The 20,381-nt window shown below is 41.3% G+C and overlaps 2 protein-coding genes across 2 annotated transcripts; both read right to left on the bottom strand.

Moving 5' to 3' along the window:
* Nucleotides 1–7,285: 7,285 nt before the first annotated feature.
* On the bottom strand, nt 7,286–9,379 carry LOC131434270 (uncharacterized protein K02A2.6-like). Its single transcript, XM_058600934.1, has 3 exons — nt 9,244–9,379; nt 8,670–9,145; nt 7,286–8,005 (listed from the first exon to the last, which is right to left on the bottom strand). Exons 1-3 carry the CDS (start codon nt 9,377–9,379, stop codon nt 7,286–7,288), a joined length of 1,332 nt encoding a protein of 443 aa, XP_058456917.1.
* A 6,050-nt stretch (nt 9,380–15,429) lies between these two features.
* On the bottom strand, nt 15,430–19,494 carry LOC131436552 (DIS3-like exonuclease 2). The gene is made up of 4 exons (XM_058605318.1): nt 19,278–19,494; nt 18,171–19,220; nt 15,944–18,112; nt 15,430–15,884 (listed from the first exon to the last, which is right to left on the bottom strand). Exons 1-4 carry the CDS (start codon nt 19,284–19,286, stop codon nt 15,603–15,605), a joined length of 3,510 nt encoding a protein of 1,169 aa, XP_058461301.1. The 5' UTR covers nt 19,287–19,494; the 3' UTR covers nt 15,430–15,602.
* Nucleotides 19,495–20,381: the final 887 nt, after the last annotated feature.

The raw sequence follows: 20,381 nt of genomic DNA, 5'->3' as shown, positions 1-20,381 counted from the left end.
ATGTAACTATTTCTGAGTGTTGCCAAATCGCCATGTGAAAAATGCATGTGTTTCTCTGACAAAAGGTTGTGCAAATAATTATTTATAACCGCTGGGAGTCCATTTTGGTGAAGCTTGTCTGAAAGAACATCAATGGAAACTGAATCAAATGCTCCTTTAATGTCTAAAAATACAGATGCCATTTGTTGCTTTTGAGCGAAGGCAATTTGGATGTCAGACGAAAGTAATGCAAGGCAATCATTCGTCCCTTTATTTCTACGGAAGCCAAACTGAGTATCTGACAACAAACCGTTCGTCTCGACCCAAGTGTCGAGACGTCGTAGAATAATTTTTTCGAACAATTTTCTGATGCAGGACAACATCGCAATGGGTCTATATGAGTTGTGATTGGAAGCTGGTTTCCCCGGTTTTTGAATGGCGATAACTTTCACTTGTCTCCAGCCAGGTGGAACAATATTTTGCTCAAGAAACTTGTTGAACAATTCCAACAAACGTCTTTTTGCGAGGTTGGGCAGATTCTTCACCAAGTTGAATTTAATTCTGTCCAACCCTGGAGCGTTATTGTTACAAGACAAGAGTGCTATAGAAAATTCCATCATTGAAAATGGGTTATTAATAAAACCATTATTTGGAGGAGATTCCCGTATAATGCTCTGCGTAGGAACAGAATCTGGGCAAACTTTCCTAGCAAAGTCAAATATCCATCGGTTCGAGTATTCATCACTCTCATTGCCCACGGTACGATTCCTCATTCGTCTGGCCGTGTTCCAAAGAGTGCTCATTGAGGTATCTCTTGACAAACCTTCGACAAAATGTCTCCAATAGCTACATTTTTTGGCTCGAAGTATGCTCTTGTACTTGGTTTCTAAAACCATAAGTTTTTCAAAATTCTGAGGAGTTCCTCCTCCCCGTTTTAGAAACGTCTTGCAAGCATTTTGTTTTGCGAGTTTAGCCTCTGAGCACTCTTTGTCCCACCAGGGGTTGGGAGGCCTTCTGTTAGTCGTTGGCCCAGGAAAGCGTTTAGTTTGGGATTGTTCTGCTGCCTCCAGAATCGAACAAATGAGGAAGTCATATTCTTCAAGTGGAGGGAGCTCTTCCATTGAATTCAAAATACTAGAGATACTACTTTGGTATTTAATCCAGTCGATATTTTTTGTCAAATCATATGGAATACTAGCGGAAGTAGCAATGCAATTGCTACTGCTAATTGAGATGATGATTGGTAAATGATCGCTACCGTGTAAATCAGGCAATATTTTCCAGGTGCAATCTAGTCGAATTGATGTTGAGCAAAGAGATAGATCTAATGCACTTGGACGTGCCGGAGGTCTTGGGATCCGTGTCATGCTACCCATATTTAATACCGTCATGCTAAAATTGTCACAAATGTTTTGTATTAAAGATGATCTGCTATCATTGTAAACGGAACCCCACATAATACCGTGCGAATTTAAATCCCCCAGAATCAATCGTGGTGCAGGAAGGGCTTCAACCATTTCATTAAGCTGTTGCTGTCCAACTTGTGCTTTTGGAGGAATATAAACCGAAGCTATGAAAATATCTTTGCCTTTAATGTTTATTTGGCAAGCAACAACTTCTATACTAGAAGTTGAAGGGATGTTTAATCTATAAAAGGAATAACATTTCTTAATTCCCAAAAGCACTCCACCATACGGAGAGTCTCTATCGAGACGTATAATGTTAAAATCATTAAAATTTAAAGCTATGTTTGAAGTAAGCCATGTTTCGCATAAAGCAAATACATCACATTTTTGACTATGCAATAATATTTTAAATGAATCAAGTTTTGGCATGATGCTTCGACAATTCCACTGCAGGACAGTGATTGTATCATTTGCGACGGGTGATAAATTATCCATCAAAAGATACAAAACCTGAGACAATTGGCCATTGAGCTGATAACTGCTTCAAAAAGGTTCTAGCTATTGGAAGGAATGCCATTATGAGGGTCTTTAAGGGTTCAGATATATTGAATGCTGAGAAAATCCATTCAACAATTTCCGAAAACTTCAGTAATCCTGTTGGTGGCTGTGAAATGGAGCCCACTGGATTATTATCTTTTTCTGTACTAGATCCTGGATTGGTTTGTGAATTTGACAAACCAGGAGGCACAGTCTTTGGTTTTGACTTTTTTTGTTTAACACGGGGATCTTTTTTTGAAGATGAAATTTTAAGTGTCTTTTTTGGTAATTTGGAGGAAGACTTCTTTCTCTTAACTGACCCTTGGGTAGTGATAAACGAATTACCTTCACTATTTTCGTCAGAGTCAGAGTCCTCTGGTTCCTCTAGATTTGAAAACCCGTTTTCGGTTTCCAAAGGGGGGACATCAATGACTGTTTTAAGCATTTCTGCATATGTGCGCTTAGACCGTGCTTTTAAAGAAAGCTTAATTTTGTCTTTGTGCACTTTAAATGCAGTGCATACTGAAATATCATCATGAGGACTATTCCCACAATAAATACATTTTTCAATTTCCTTGTTGCAATCATTATCTTTATGAGGCCCTTCACACTTAATACATTTTGGTTTATTACTACAGTAAGTAGCTGTGTGGCCGAATTTTTTGCAGTTCGTACAATTCATTACATTTGGAACAAAAAGCCGAACAGGGAGGCGAATTTTATCGACATAGACATGGGACGGCAACGCAGACCCGGCAAATGTCACTCGAAACGAGTCTGATGGGCGATAAACTTTTTTTTCCTCTTCATGAACTACTGAGTACAGTTGTTTGCACTCCAGTATTTTCACACCCTCAAGCATAGAGTTCTTGAAACGACCAACACCATGCTTGAGTAAATCATCTACCGAAAGACTCGCTTCGGTAACAACACCGTCAATTTCGACATCTTTGGAGGGTATGTAAACTTTATACTCTTTATTGAAATGTTCCGAAGAGACAATATCATTCGCGTGTTTCAAATTATTTACCACAACACGAATTTTATCGTTATTTACTTTTATGATCTCTTTGATTGAAGAGTATCGTGATGTCAAACCTTTATTAATTTGAAAAATGTTTAATGGCTTTGATATACGTCTAAAAAAGACTATCCAAGGCCCAGAAGAGCTCTCCTGATATTTTTTCGTTCGTGGGGGTATCGGATTCATGCTAGGATTTACGTCCATGGATTCATCCATTACATTAAAATTTTTAACTAAACTTTAAAATAAAATTTGAAACCAACACTACACAGTACTCAATCAAAAGGAAAAGAAAAAACTTCTACCTTGAAATTGTTGTCTATCTCCGTTGCACTGCCGTGTAGATCCTCGTTGCTCTAGATGTTCTTGTTGGATGTATCTGGACGTTGATACAATGCTGAAGCTCACTGTAGCGATAGAATATGATGTGATGCTACTGCTACCTGACATCCAGCACCACTCGAATTCCGATTTGCTTTCGTCTTCGCCAGCTGTAACCAGCGCAGGTCACCGGTGTATACCTGCGTGTTGTATGGCAGTGGAAAGACCGAGTTGTCTTGTCTCCTTCTTCCTAGTGCTCCGCACCGATATGCTTCTGCACCGAAGTGCCTTCGCACCGGTGTGCCTTTGCACTCTCCTGCTTCTATGTGCCTTTGCACTCTTCCTCTTCGATGTGCCTTTGCACTCTCCTGCTCAGCACTTGTGGCTGTATATTGCGGCCTGGGTAGAGTTTGGGAAACGCCCTTTGTTGTTTCCTTCACCAGCTTGGCCCAGCACTAGGGCTCTCTTATGCAGCACGATTTTACGTTTTAACGGCTGCTGCCAACAGGTCTCTACCTGTAGTTCAACCGTTGTCGTATTTAACGCGTGTAAACCAACCAGCGTTATTAAACTGTACGCTTCTATACACAACCTTCTCGGTTGAACGGCTATTACTGAATGAACAACATCTGATTGTTTTTAAATGAAAATTAATCGAACAATTTATCATAGATTCCAGATGTCACATTCAATTTATCTTACATCTATCAGACTAGTACTGTAATGTTCTCTGCTGCGTACGCCTCGAAATAACTCGGTCCATGGACTTTCGTCACCAGCCACTCAAGATACTAATATTGGTCTACCTTGCTCGCCATGCTTCTTTTCCACTTGTAGCAAACGGTTCAGATTTATACTCTCTCAAAGCCTGGGGTGGGTTGATCCTCTGCCAACATAGTTCAGCTTTTGGAATTTTAAAAGAGAATAACCGGTCTGATAAGTTTTTCTGAGGCTGAAATGCGCACAATATCCGGATAAAAGCGTATGATTTTTCTTGAGCAGCATACGAAGTTCATGAGTAACATGCTAAGCAGCTCGTTTTTTAAGTTATTATCCACACCTGCAAGCTTACGCGACGTAGCCGAACTTCTGTGCAGCTTCTAGAATACATTGTTAATGCGGAACTTGTTCTGTACTTTCAAGTTACCCACAGTTCCACGTGTTCTTTAAACAGTGAGAAAGTTTATGCGTTTAGTTTTTTTTGTCAATCTGAATCGAAACTAAATTGTACCCGTCCAAAAGTTGATACGATATTCATTACGATTCCAAAACGGATTCCGATTGAAGTCTAACAACCGATTTCAAGGAAGCGCGTCTCGCCAAAGAACACTTGCCAGCTGGCAAGCTTCCTGGGATAAAGATGATCTGGGTCGGTGGATGCACTCAATTATTCCTAAAATATCGACAAAAGCATGGTTCAGGGGACTGGATGTGCGTAGGGATTTCTTTCGTGTGATGTCCAGACTCATGTCCAATCACTACACGTTAGATGCACATCTCCTTCGAATTCAACTTTCCGAGACTAATCATCGTGCTTGTGGCGAAGGTTACCGCGATATTGATCATGTCGTCTGGACATGCGTGGAGTATCGTGATGTCAGATCTCAACTAAAAAATTCCTTGCGTATTCAAGGTAGACTATCCAATGTCCCAGTTCACGACATTCTTGCTTCTCGTGACGTTCCTTACATGAAACTTCTTTATTAACTATTTATGAGAAAAAAAAACGATTTCAAGTAAAAATCGTAAAACTGGACGTCTGCGGGAGTCATGATTTCGTGTGAACTCTTTCGCTACTTTAGACTGGAGATAATCGGGTAAGCATTTTTTTAAACCCGAACCCGACCGTACCCGATCGAAACAGAAAGACTTTTACCCGTACCCGACCCGAATCCGAAATTAATTTTTCTGTCAAACCCGACCAAATTTATTAACCCGTACCCGTCGAAAATTAAAAAAACGGCACCCGTACCCGATCCGAACCCGACAAACATAATTTTCTTGTACCCGAACCAGACCAATATCCATCGGGTACGAATTCGGGTTGGGTTTCGGGTATTTGTACCATCTCTAGTCTAGTGATCTAACTAGAATATCTAATGACAGGTATTTCCTTCAGAACGAGTTTTTCTCTTCTCTTTGATCTGAGTCCTAGAGACCTCTAGTGTTATATTCCATTCGACTTAGTTCGCTTCGCTCAATTTTCTTCAAAATTGTTGAACCGATTTCAACAAACTAGTGATCGTTTCGAAGCTACTATTGATTCATTTATCAAGTTCGAATATCAAATGACAATATCTTTCGGCTAGGAAGATATAATGTTATACATGACTTAACCGACTAAACTCACTTATTTTTTCTCCGCTCTATTTTCTCGATGTTATTTCTTTCACTGGGCAGGCAGATCCCTGTTGTCTTATACTGTAAGTAGAATCCGGCTCCACTCCACTCGGACCATTGCTACTTGTCATCAGCCTCGCAGTATGCATAGGATCCGAAGATCGCCTTCTAGTTGGTCGATCCACCATATTATTATCAGCGGTTACCGGTGAGCCCAAATACACGAACTCGTCGACCATCTCAACTCGATTTCGACCCTGCCAGAACTGATATCGATTGATTGTAAAGTCGATTAACAATGTGTAAGCACATGGTATTCGCGTCACCTCTTCAGAACCTCCCTAATTGGGAATATTTGATCCGTAGTGACGCGAAAACCCATGAATTCCGCTTGGTAATGTCCAACGAACTTCCTTACAAATGGTGACATTCGGAAGCGAAGGAGTAGGGAGCGAACCTTGTAGCCGCCGCACAGTTGTGTGATCGCGCGGTAGTTGCAGCAATCTAACTTGTCGTCCTTTTTGTAGATCGATCAAACGACATCCTCCGGAAGAATCTCCTCTTCCCAAATCATGACGCTCCGACTTCGCAAAGAACACTTCTTTCTCGTCGTCAGGTCTCCCGTCGTGTGAGCAGTGCACGTTTTTGATACTGTAATTGAAGAAAAGGATCTTCAGTTTACATACCCTCGTGTTGATAGTAATGTTACGATATTTGTTACAATACTGTTTATTAGAACGAATTAAAAGCTTATGTGCTAATTATACATTATAAAATATAGAGCACTTGAGGTGCACGAGTATGTACATCATCTCTCTGACTATCAAGAAGAACTGAACTAATCTGATCTCATGTCCGGTCACCAATACTAAAGCCTGCATCTGTCATACTGACGCCTGTCAGTTGACGAGCGAAGATGGTGAAGTCGATAATGTGGAGTCCTGCCAACACCTCCCTCTTTAATAAAGATGATAGGGTTCATACCTCACGGGTGGTCTTCGTAGCCTAGAAGACTGGCGTAAGTGAACCGATTCCCGGTGCTGATTGTTTTGTGGTGTACGTGTACGTCGATGTTGTCTCTGACGCTGCAGGTTCTCATTTAGTTCGGCTGGTAAGACGAAGGATGTTTCGGCTTCCGGTTCCGATGTGCTTGTATTCAGACCACAACTGTCCAACAGAATTGCAAGTGGTACAGGCGAATCTTCCACTGATTCCGTTTCTGTTCTCTGCTGCTCCGTTTCGTATCGGCTTCGCAATTGGTTGCAATGGGATCGAATAAGGGCTCGTTTTGAAGGAAGCCACACGTTGTACATAACTTTTCCTATACGCTCAATTACGGTTCCTTCTTGCCAACTCCATTTGTTGTTTCGGTACACTTTAGTCCACACGAAGTCTTTGGGATTGTAGTTCCGGTCCTTCGTTCCATGCTTCCGGTTGAACTGCCTCTCTTGCTTAGAATTATGAAACTTGTGCGCAGGAGTAGGTGGACGTAGTAATTCAAGCGATGTTCGTATTGGCCTGCCAAAAATGTGTTCAGCAGGAGACTTCCCATCTGGTGCATTGCGACACGGTGTTGAACGATAGCAGAGAAGAAAGGTATCGATTGCTTCATCGAGTGTTTCTCCCCCTGAAGTGATTTTTTCGAGTGATCTTTTGAACGTATCAACAAACCTTTCTGCTAATCCGTTTGATTGCGGATGAACGGGGCAGTTTTCAGATGCATGATACCGTTAGTATCACAAAAAGCTTCAAACTGCTCGCTAGTTAGTTGAGGCCCGTTATCTGTAACTAACGTTTCAGGTTGTCCATATCTGGCGAAGATTCCACGAAGTATGTGCAAGGTTGTTTTTGTCGTGATGTCCTTAGTTCGCACAACTTCTGGCCATTTTGAGTAGGAATCGACTAGAATGAGATAGTATTGTCCATCCATTGGACCTGCGAAATCTAGATGCAACCTTTGCCACGGCTTTTCAGGAACCGGCCAAGACTCAAGGTTTGTCTTCCTGTCGGTTTTAGCGACACTTGCACATTCCCCGCAGGATCGAACGAGCTTCGAAACATCTTCGTCGATGTTTGGCCAATACAAATACTGTCGGGCTATTGACCGCATGCGTTCAACTCCCGGATGCCCAGTATGTAACTGCTGTAGCACTCGTTTTCTGGAACAGGATGGCACCACCAATCTCTCACCATGAAGAAGACATCCATTTACGACGGACAGTCCATCACGCCGTAAGTAAAACTGTTGAACTTGTGCATCGGTTATACTTGCTTTCTTTGAGGGCCACCCATCGTTGACGAACCGCATGACTTGTTGCAGATCATGATCGGATGTGGTTCTATCTCTGACTTGCTTGAACGAAAGTGGTAAAGCTTGTATTGACTGGTAGACGATGTTCTAGTTCGAGATGAGCGATTACGAATTCTTCATCGGGTCGAACGTGACGATTCACTAGCCGCGAGAGAACGTCAGCATGGCCAAAATTGTCTGTGGATACATAACAGATATTAAAATCGTAGAGGAGTAGCGTTAGTGCCCATCGCTGTAACCGGTTAGCTGTGTAGACGGGAATGCCTTTCTTTGATCCAAATATTGCTAACAGCGGTTTATGATCGGTTTCGAGAGTAAACCGACGACCAAAAATCATTCGATGGAATCGTGTCACAGCGAATATCAATGCCAGTCCTTCTTTTTCAACCTGACTATAGTTACTTTCAGCTGCGGTTAAGCTGCGAGACACGTGGCAAATAGCTTTTACTGATCCATCAGGGAACTTATGAGCGATTCGAGCACCCAGTCCGACGTTTGATGCATCTGCAGATACTATAATTTCCAACCTTGGATTGTAGTGCGTCAACAGTAACGGTGATTGTAAGAGATTCCGAAATTTGTTGAACGATTCTTGGCACTCTGGTGACCACACAAATTTTGTGCCTTCCTTAAGAAGCTGATCCATAGGCTGTCGAAGAGTACGCATATCTTTCACGTATTTCCCATAATAATTTAACGCGCCGAGATATGATCGTAAAGTTGAAATGTCATGTGGAGGCGGCATGTTTACGATTGGAGCTATTTTGTCTGAATCCGGTCGTATTCCATCAGCATCAAGAATTTGGCCCAGGTACTTCACCTGATGCATGTAGAAATTGCATTTGTTTATGCGTACGGTAAAACCGTAATCGCGTAAACGATGAAGAACCATCTGCAGGTTGTGTTGATGTTCCTCTTCTGTGCTTCCTCCGACCAAAATGTCATCCAGGTAACCAGTGGTGCGTTTGAGACCAGCAAGCATTGAATCCATCAACTGCTGAAAGGCTCCCGGAGCTGCTTTGATACCGGGTGATAGTCGCGTGAACTGGAAAAGGCCTTCATGGGTATTGATGGTGAGAAACGGTTGGCTGGCTTCATCCACTGGTACTTGTAGATAAGCATCGGATAAGTCAATGTGACTGAAAATCCGACAATTGGCCATTTTAGCGAAAATATCCTCTGGTAAGGGCAGTGGATAGTTATTTGACTCCAATACAGCGTTTAGGCCTGTGGAAAATCTGCACAGATTCGAACAGTTCCATTTGGTTTTCGTACAACGACAATAGGCGCTGCGCAGTCGGAAAAATCAACTTTTTTCAGAATACCGTTGCATTCCAACCGAAGGAGTTCATCTTCTACTACGTTTTCCATACTGTATGCTACCGGACGTTTTGGACGATATACCGGTTTTGGTGTACCCTTGAGGACGAGTTTCACTGCCGTTTTGTTGCATAGGCCCATCTTGTCAGTGAATACGTCAGGGAGTTGTGCTTGTAACTCTGCTGTGCCTTTGGATTTCCAAGTGATGACATGGTTGCAGAATGACGTAATTGGATGATTCCACAATCCAAATAAATCTATCATGTCGATGCCTAAAATATCGAGATTTACATTAGGAGCAGCGACAAAACACTCACCCTCTTTGGTGACGTCATTGAGGGTAACAGTACAATGCAACTCCGAGACGAGTTTTAGCGGCTCCCCAGGTGCTGTTTTAGCACGACATAATGCTGGTTTTACTTGCGGACGACCAATCCGGATCCACGAGCGATGCGAGATAATGGAAATATCCGACCCAGTGTCCAATTGCAGACGAAGTGGGACATTATTTAATAAAACAGCAACGAATTTCCGATCTTGAGCAACACTTTTCACTGCTACGGTTTTTGTTAAATGCTCACGCTGCTTCCTTTTTCTCATCGGCAACTTTTTGGTTGACGTGTTGGCCGACAATTTTGATCTAAAACAGGAACAATAACCTTCACGGTGACCTTGCTTGCCACAATCACGACATTTGTGGTCACGAAATCGACAGTCCTTGCTGAAGTGCGTTCCACCACAGGACCAGCAGGGTGTTCGTGGCTGCTCACGATCGTTACCGTTTGTTGACTTTGCATGAGTAGGCAAGGTAGTCTTCCTCGTACTCCTTAATAGTCTGAAGACAATTATAACGCCGTCGAAATGTTGAAACTGTGGCTCCGAACAGCGCTTTTAGTTTTTCGACTGTTTCACAAAACGTGTACTCACGAGCAAGTTTTGGAAGAATAAAACTGTTGTAACGCTCGTGGTCTTGTGGGCTCATTTTTCTAAGTAAAAGACGTACCTTTGCGGCGTCATCTAACTTTCCCGCATCCTTATCAAAAAGATCTGCATATCGCGAAAACCATGCGTCGAATGTGTGCCCATTTTCTTTGTCATACACGAATTCTGCCATGTTGCTTGAAAGCGAATCGAGTATAACATCATCTCGGGACAAACTCTTTAAGGCTGCCTGTGTAGCGGCCAACTGCTGTGACATTTGTCTCATCAGAGCCTGGTGATTTTGTGAGGATGCTTACAACCGCTTCCGTGAGAATGTTCGGTTGCGATTGCTGATTCCCGGCACCTGCTGCAGGGTTTACTACTGGATTAGTTGCCATGTGCACAATTTTCACTGTTTGCTGATCCGCAGAATACGTTTTTAGCGGGATGTCCGCACACAAATTTTTTCCCGGCACGAATTTTACGACCGACTCGTCGCCACTGTTACGATATTTGTTACAATACTGTTTATTAGAACGAATTAAAAGCTTATGTGCTAATTATACATTATAAAATATAGAGCACTGGAGGTGCACGAGTATGTACATCATCTCTCTGACTATCAAGAAGAACTGAACTAGTCTGATCTCGTGTCCGGTCACCAATACTAAAGCCTGCATCTGTCATACGCCTGTCAGTTGACGAGCGAAGATGGTGAAGTCGATAATGTGGAGTCCTGCCAACAAGTAACATATTCTATCAAATCACGCGTTGACTCATCTCACCCAGCGCTTCAAATGTGGTTTCCAACGTTTTGGTGGTATCACAACTCTGGTAGAAAATATTCGCTCGATACACGCCTCTCGATACGTTTTGTACTGTCCAGCAAAGTTCCTATAGTGCTATCATATAATTTGATATTTGTATTTGGTTCTACGACATCGAAGTTGCGTGATGGGAGTTTGTTATAAAGGGTGATTTTTTAAGAACTTGAGAACTTTTTTAAACAATAAAACGCATAAAATTTGCAAAATCTCATCGGTTCTTTATTTTAAACGTTAGATTGGTACATGACATTTACTTTTTGAAGATAATTTCATTTAAATGTTGACCGCGGCTGCGTCTTAGGTGGTCCATTCGGAAAGTCCAATTTTGGGCAACTTTTTCGAGCATTTCGGCCGGAATAGCCCGAATTTCTTCGGAAATGTTGTCTTCCAAAGCTGGAATAGTTACTGGCTTATTTCTGTAGACTTTAGACTTGACGTAGCCCCACAAAAAATAGTCTAAAGGCGTCAAATCGCATGATCTTGGTGGCCAACTTACCGGTCCATTTCTTGAGATGAATTGTTCTCCGAAGTTTTCCCTCAAAATGGCCATAGAATCGCGAGCTGTGTGGCATGTAGCGCCATCTTGTTGAAACCACATGTCAACCAAGTTCAGTTCTTCCATTTTTGGCAACAAAAAGTTTGTTAGCATCGAACGATAGCGATCGCCATTCACTGTAACGTTGCGTTCAACAGCATCTTTGAAAAAATACGGTCCAATGATTCCACCAGCGTACAAACCACACCAAACAGTGCATTTTTCGGGATGCATGGGCAGTTCTTGAACGGCTTCTGGTTGCTCTTCACTCCAAATGCGGCAATTTTGCTTATTTACGTAGCCATTCAACCAGAAATGAGCCTCATCGCTGAACAAAATTTGTCGATAAAAAAGCGGATTTTCCGAATGGACCACCTAAGACGCAGCCGCGGTCAACATTTAAATGAAATTATCTTCAAAAAGTAAATGTCATGTACCAATCTAACGTTTAAAATAAAGAACCGATGAGATTTTGCAAGTTTTATGCGTTTTATTGTTTAAAAAAGTTCTCAAGCTCTTAAAAAATCACCCTTTATATTATCCAATCTAAGCATACTCAAGGAACCAAAAGATCCCCAATTACTGACAACATTCATTTTCTTAAGTTTTTGCAATGACTGAGTGGAAACCATATTCGATGTACGCTTTACCATACCCAGTCGTGTGCTAGAGCCGTGTCTATCACAAGGCTTAGGGTGGTGAAATGGTAGCGCGTATGCACGGAATGCATAAAAACGCAGATTCGAGTTCTGTCACTGAGTGTATCATTTTCCAAAAAAAAAAAAAACATCTTTTCCGTGAATTTCTCAATCATTTGGCTTCTCCAATGCAAAACTGAACTTGGTTTTGGCGACTTTAAGTCAAACCAACTAAAATGAATAAATCGTTAAATCCATTTTCTTGCTGCTTGAAAGGGGAACTTTTGAGAACTGGAAAGTACAGAACAAGTTCCGCGTGAACTTTCCTGTGCTTAAAAAAACACGTGATTATTTTTGACAGCTGGGAAGTTTCGCGGAAATTTATCCGCTGCATAGGATCTCTACAATGTATTCTAGAAGCTGCTTAGACTATTCAGGATGCTCTTCATGAACTTCGTAAGCTTACTTCATGAACTTCGTAAGTATACTGATCTTCGTAAGTATACTTCATGAACTTCGTAAGTATACTGAAGCCAAATCCAAAATTTTATCCGAACTCACTACTCAACGACTTGAAGTTCCATGTTCCGAGTTTCCAATAGTAGTCCTTATTTCGTCGCGTGGGTCTTTAGCGATTATTCCCATGCGAATTTTCTTCTCACTGTTCATAACGCGTGCTTTTAAGAACGGCTTGTTGGGTCTAGCTTAACCCAAATTTTGTTTATGCCAAATGTCTTAGAAATGTATGAAACGTCCAGAACTGGAAATTTTTTTTGAAGAATTTACTTGGAATTTGAGAGCGCGTAACTTCGGAAATTCGTGTAGAAAAAAAAAACGCCAAATGGTAGAATTTATTGTTGATTCCAAATATCTTAGAAATGCATGACAAAACAATTTACGTTAACGTTACGCGGTTTCAACTTGGGAAAACCGCGTAAAAAACCACGTAAGTTCCGAAATCCGCGTAAAAAAGACCTCAGAATACATACATTTTAGGAGCATTCACGCACCCATTTTTCACCACTTTTGGTGTCACGGGTTTCTCAACATGACTTTTAAACAGGAGAATCTGGATGTATTTTATTTATAACAGTAGCTAATGGACAAAAAGCGCACCCATTTCTCACTAGAGGCGCTGTCAGTGTCTCCGTACAGTGAGAAAACTAGGTTTATTTGATTCATGATTCAGACGCTGTCGATTTTACAATGACAAAAAATAAGCTAAAACAATATTTTAATTTTCGCAGTTCGCTTTTACATCTCATCCAAGTCAGTCGATATAACAAAACCGCTTACGTTCGGGACAGAAAAAACCAAGTACAGTATTGTGTAGTGAACAATAGAACGACCTCGGAATAAGTGAACCAAACGAACAAAAGCTACCGCCGACACGAAAGAATACAATTGTTGTTGACTTCAGGCAGTGCAAAATTTGACCTTCGATACGAGAACTTGAAGGTTTGCTTAAGGAACAAATGCATCTTGACATTAAACGTGTGAATTTACTTTACTTGTTGTTTACATCCAGTTTTATAAAGAGTTGGATGCAATTCAATTCACAAAAGACAATAACAATGTGCACTATGTGGAGCACGAGAACATTAAGTACAACATTCCAGTATATATGGAAGATAGTGCTATAGAAGTGCGTGTACATGATATTTCCTCAAGCGCCACATTCGCAAAACTATGTCCCAATACGGAGAGATTCTCTCTATCGAAAAAGAAAAGTGGAAGAATTTTTTCCCCGGTATTCTAAATGGTGTACGTTTATTACGCATACACTTGAAGAGGCCTATACCTTCTTATGTGATTTTCGGTCAAGATACAAGGATTCCGTGCAAAACACTTGTTACCTATGACAATCAGATGGCCACATGTCAATATTGCTCAAAAGCTGTTCACTACGGTAAGCCATGTGATAAACTGGACAAGGAGACAACCACACCAAAGGACAACGGTGCTTCCTTCACACCAACCCTAAGCAACCCCAGTACACCTATGACAGTCACCAACAACAGTGAAGCATCCTCTTCAACGAAACCATCCAACGTATCCCCTATAGAACAAAGTACACCAGCTGCAGTTAACAACTTACCATCCAACCAACCAGCAACTGCAAACAATGTACAACAAAGCGCATCTCCAGAAACTAGCAACGAAATCAACAACAATACCACCGATGCGGCAATGGATGACGAGACGAACCACGAACTAAGTGCCCCTCAATCCTCGCAGGAGGAAAATGGAAGCTCCTCTCCCACTAGAAAAAGGGTGACAACGAGATCTAACTTAAAAAAAATTATTTAAAAAATCGGCTCAATCGGCCACGTAAATCTTGTACCCAAATATGTCTGAATAAAAATATCTTTAAAAAAAAATTCTATTTGTTAAGCTAATAAATTATTATCATCAATCTCATACTAAATTATGAGATCAATATTTAGTGATCTATTTAGAATAGTTTTCTAATATAAGACGATTATTGTAATGAATCCTATGGCCTACTCTTGATTGGCGACAAATGAATGAACATTCAGAGTATATCGATAGGACGATGTCCAGGATCTTTTGCCTTCACGAATCATTTCCGAGCAACGCCGGGTAATTATCAGTTAATATGTTTTCGTTTATTGATCAGAGCAGCTCGAGAGCTGACCCAGAGTCGCCCAAACAACTTTTCAGATGTTTGTTTTAGCAACCTGGGGTCGCTCTAAATCCGACTCCAATGGCGTAGTTTTATTCTGAAAATTTTATCGGGTCGCACCACGGCATTCATGCGAGTTTGTTTATTTTTTCTTTTTTTTCTGAGTTGTTGTTCAGGACGCGTACCACGTGTTCGTTATACTCGGAGTCAGAGTCGCCCGCGTGTAGGTTCAAAAACGAAAACGGTATTAGTAATTAATAAGAACTTAGCCCGGGTTGGTGCATAGGAAACTGGTCTTACAAGCCAGTTGTTGTATGTTCAAGCCCCGCCCTGGAAGGACCAGTGTTTTTCAATGAAAAACGGCATAAGAATAGGCTGCGAAGTCTGTTGAAACAGAAAGGCCAATTTCCACAAAAGGAATGTAATGCCAAAACTTTGCTAATCAATAAGAACTTGTCTACGAAATTGTGCACAATATGCTTGAATCCAAGACCTAAAACTTCGAACAGGTTAGACAGAATATGGTCGGAATACCAAACTATTACAAGTACCACACTTTTTCAATTGTGGCTCAGTATTTTCAATGATGAGCTCTAATGATTGGGAGTTAACAATTGCTCTGCTAATATAGTTCATATTTATATTTCGTTTCATCATATGAATATTTCCAACAAAAAAAATAAAACTTCAGAAAAATGTCATAATTTAATCATTGGATAACACTTCTCAAACATCACAACCTTGTGATGTTACAATCGTCTGCCGTCAAAAAAAAAAAATACAAAATATTAACGGGTCAGTGCTCGCTATTTTCCACTGGACTGTCCCGTGCATCCCCAACGTCTTCGCTTTTCTTTTTTGTACGGTGTTTACGTACTTTACTAACGCGATTCGACAACGGTAGCAGACTGATGGCAGTTATGGTGATGGCATCCTTCTCCAGTTGCACCGTAACGTATACCTTGGAGAATAGAGAAACGGCTGCCGATGGAAGATTTGTATCCTTCGGAATAAGAACACAGTGACGAATTTGGCTGGATTCTTCGGTCACCTTGAAATCAACACACTTGGCCAATCGCTACGAATCAAAGTAATATAACTATTTGATGAAAGACTCGTGTCAATGTTCGCACTTACCTTGTGATTAATTTTAACCACATGTCCTGTTTCTATCAGCACTAACTCAAGATGATGCTGACCGATGTCTAGAACAGCAGCTTCAGTATTGATACAACCGACTTTTTTCAGGTAGTGCTTAAAGTACAGCATGGAACTGGTGTCGCCTGCCATTTTCGCATTGTATTTCTTTATGTTACAGATACCGGTAAGTTTGTTCAACTCTTCCGTTGTTCGGTTGGTTGGTTCAGTCAACTCCAATGCTGCAGCTAGAACACGATGCACCATACAGTCGGCATAACGACGAATAGGGCTAGTGAAATGTGTGTACATGGGAATCGCCAGTGCGTAGTGATAAAATTCTTCTTCAGTTGATGCAAAAGCCGAACAAAAGTACCGTGCGCGGGTCATTGGCTTGGCAATCATCACATTCAACGCAGCACGAGCTGCATCCTGTTGAGGGCAATTGCTTATGATGGCTTCTAGCGATTCCGCAATCGATTTCGATGAATCGACTCGAAGAGCATGACCATGCTTCGCCAACATTTTAGCTAGGTTTTTCATCTGAATTTCCGAAGGCGGAAAATGATTCCGTAGAATCGCACGATCACCAAACTTTGAATGGCAAAATTCAGCCACTGAGGCGTTGGCGAGAAGCATGAAATCTTCAATCATTTGGTTCGCTGTTCGTAATTCGTAAACATCATATGCAGTCGGTTTACCACTATTGGGATCCAGGGTGAAGCACAGTTTCGGTTGGTTGATCTTGAGGCAGCCGTTTTCCATTCGACGAGCTCTGAGTTGGACGGCAATCGATTGCAGGGAATTCACGATTCGACTCAAATAATTTGCCGTGTAACCGTGATGCATTGTCGGAAAATCGTCGGAGTTAAGATTCTCGTTCGGTTTGTCCAGCATAATCTGCGCGTGTTCGTAGGCAAGCTGACAACAGGAATTAATAACCGTTCGGGCGAATCGCGTGCTGACCACTCTAGCATCGGGCGTAATTTCCCAGAAAACAGAAAATGCCATTTTATCTTCTCCCGGCAGTAAAGAGCAAAGAAAACACAAAGGTTTTGGCAGCATATGATAAACGTTATCAACCATGTAGATTGAAGTGGCTCTCTGTTTGACTAACTCGTCTAGTTCTGAGCCTTCCTGTAGAAAATAGGACACATCAGATATATGCACTCCAACCATGTAGTTCCCATTCTTTAGCATTTTACAACTGAGTGCGTCGTCCAGATCTCTAGCAGTGAGCGGATCGATCGTAAACACACACTCATCGCGCATATTCTCTCTGGTCTCAATTTCTGAATCGGGTATTTTAAATGGCAACGGCGGCAAATTGTTAATGATAGCATCCGAATACGGCGAAACGTCCAAATCATACTCGATCAATATTGCTTGATTCTCGAATTCTAGCTCACCACATTTTCCTATCGATTTCGCGATTGTCCCGATTGGAATATCATCGATCCAATCAACAATATCCGCCTGGTAAATAACCGATTCAACTTCCTTGAATTGGTTCTTAAATATTGCCTCCGGCCAATGCTGTTTGTATACTCTCATCGCCGGTATTCTCAGGTCCCTCGGTAAAAACTTCAGATACTGATTGTTAGCTTTCTGATACGGTGAAAATGTACCGACACACGAGCGGCTATGCCGCTTCTCCAAAATCTCGATCACAAATCCTGCATTGTTCTTAACCTTCTCCTGAAGTGCAACCAACTTTAGCTGGCCATCGCCATCGCTTTTCTCGTCAATACTGTTGGTCTGACTAGCAGAATCGGTAGCATCAGCTTCTCCGCCAACATCGGGCGTGTTTTTCGCGTCCGGGTGTTTCACAAACACCTTCACGAAATCACCTTCCATCGCACACTTTCGAAGCAGCACGGAATTGACAAACACATCAGCCTCTCGGGTGTAGTCATCCACGAACGCCTGAGCATTGTTGTTCCCGTTAACTCGCAGAACGCCTTCGACGACGTACCCTACACCGTCCGCAACCAGTCGCTCCACCAGTTGAACTAACGCTGCTTTGTTCTGCTCTGTCAGAAAACCGTTATGCTCCGCCTGGGATACGTTCTCCAGAGTCAGTTCCTGTTTGAAGTCTTTCTTTTCGGTTGTTTTTCCGTTATTCAACAAATAGGAAACTTCATCTTCGAAACTGCGTAACTGACGTACCTACGGATAGACAACAATCGGACTCATTGTTCATACGAACCACAAACATTCGAAATACCTTTTTCACATCCTGAATTTTGTCCAAGTTCGGATTGACCAAACATGGCCTAGTAATACCATCTTCCGCCTTTTGTTCGGCCTTTGATCCATGCAGGTAGGCTAGGGCATGCGATTTCAACTCACTTGTCAATGGTGCCCACATAGGATTGATTTCCACGCTTCCTCTCTGCTCTTTGTCGGTAACCAAAAACGATCGATCCTTTCCAATCTTATGAATGTAATCACCACGTTGTTTGGAATTGAGCGACAGCAGCGTTAACAGAAGCTTATCTTCGGGCGATAGCTTGTTGTACGCAGATGTCTGCGATTTTTCATCATTTTTCGATACAGCAACTTTAGCAACAGCTTTTTGATTTTTGGTTTTTGTGCTACACGAAACGCTTGATGCAGTCGATGTACTCTCACTTCGTTTTCCTGGTGCAATTTTGCTACTTGATTCCGTTGAGTTCAATTTTAGTTGTCTAAGTTTTAATTTAACTTCGTGCATTTTAATTTGCACTGTGTCTACTGCACAATCATATTTTTTCTGAATAGCTGGATTAACTGCAGGTTTCTTCTGAATGTTACTTTCTGTTGACTGACTCTTCTGATTCGAAACCTCACTCTCGTCGTTTGAGTCGTCCATCGGTTCACTACTCTCTGGAACAACTTTTGCTGGGTTTTGACCCTTCAAACTATCCAATTTGAGACATTCTTCTTTCTTGATTTTTATTAAACCCTTTACCTTTACAAGCTTTTTAGCGACCTCATTTTGCAATGCAGTAAGGTTTTTAGTAGACGGCTTTGTAGTTTTCTCTATCACCTTTAGTGATAAGGTAGGTTTTTTGTTAGCTTTATCGCTGGATTTCACGTCTGTTTTTTTGGCTGGAGTCAGCGAAACAAATTCGAATCCACCATCAATCTCGCTAGGGTCCGTCGCGGACACATTTGATGGTACACTGCTATCTGGAAGAGGCTCCGTAGATGGTTCCGTTTCTTCTAACATTTTTGCCGTTTCCATTTTGATCTCTTCGCGGATAGCGCGGAAAAAATCTTCGTCGGATTTCGTCTGGAAATATAATTTTTCTTATTTATAAAAATATCAACTGATTTTTTCTGACAATACTAGTGACATGAAACTAGTTTCACGTATTGACTACAGAACGTGTAAATGATAAACATCGACTTTGAAGACTGGATCCTGGGAACAAAACGACTGTAAAACACAGTCGAATAAATCTTCAACGCCGTTTACACTGCTTATTAAAAAATAAAATAATCTTGTGTAAGTAATGTCGGCTGTTGTGTAAATGAAATGTGTTAAGTAGTTAATACAGATCACACTAAACTCTACCTGATATAAGACAAAAGATGTCAATAAAAGGCTTTTGTGACTGAGGTTATGTATATGATGTATAAGAAAAGGTGGTCACATTTGTCATTCTTACTCACATATTATATGACAGCCTGCGGACAAACTGCCCCTCTTAGAAAAAACGTTCAACGGTGGTCCTTCGTTGATCCAATACGTTGGATCATTGGTCCAATGAACGTCCAATCAATCGTTCAACGGGAGGCCAACACGGGACCTTCGTTTGCCGATTTTGAAACAGGCCGTTGAACCAAATGCCATATTTTTAGTTCAACAAACCCGGCAGACAGAGGTCCATTGTTGAGCCATTTTTAATACGAGTAGTTGGAGCCCCGTTGGACTAGTTTTCCTGGAGAATTTCTGAAGTTTTTTCCACTTATTTTTTGAAATAACAACAAATTTTCTTCCTATATGAAGGTAACACCTAGTTTTCACAATCAAAAACACATCACATCCAAAAGAAAAACACATCAAAGCTAAGTGAAAAATAATCTCATCTTGCATCTTAGTGAATTTGCACATGGAATCTTAGAACAAATCGCTTTGGTTATGTATTGAAATGAAAAAGCACATCAAATTGAAGTGCTGTTTACATATTAATCGATCGTACACATTTTTATCAGTGTACTAACATGTGGTTAGGGTATATCGTGCTTATATACGCCCTTTCAAAAGTTACAAAAAATAATGCTGATTACTCGAATCTCAAGCATGGAATTGAAGTATATTTTGAATGATTTTGTAGATTGAGCTTCCATCTACGAGATTATATCAACTATTGTGTATATGAAAGTTGTAGAGCCGAGTCAACGATACGACCTGCCACTCGTCTATCGAATCTGTATCGCAAATTTAAGT

The sequence above is a fragment of the Malaya genurostris genome, chromosome 3, assembly GCF_030247185.1.
Source record: "Malaya genurostris strain Urasoe2022 chromosome 3, Malgen_1.1, whole genome shotgun sequence".
NCBI classification, from domain to species: Eukaryota; Metazoa; Arthropoda; class Insecta; order Diptera; family Culicidae; genus Malaya; species Malaya genurostris.
The sequence above is the reverse complement of the archived record's forward strand: the minus strand, read 5'-3'. Positions and strand labels throughout refer to the sequence as shown.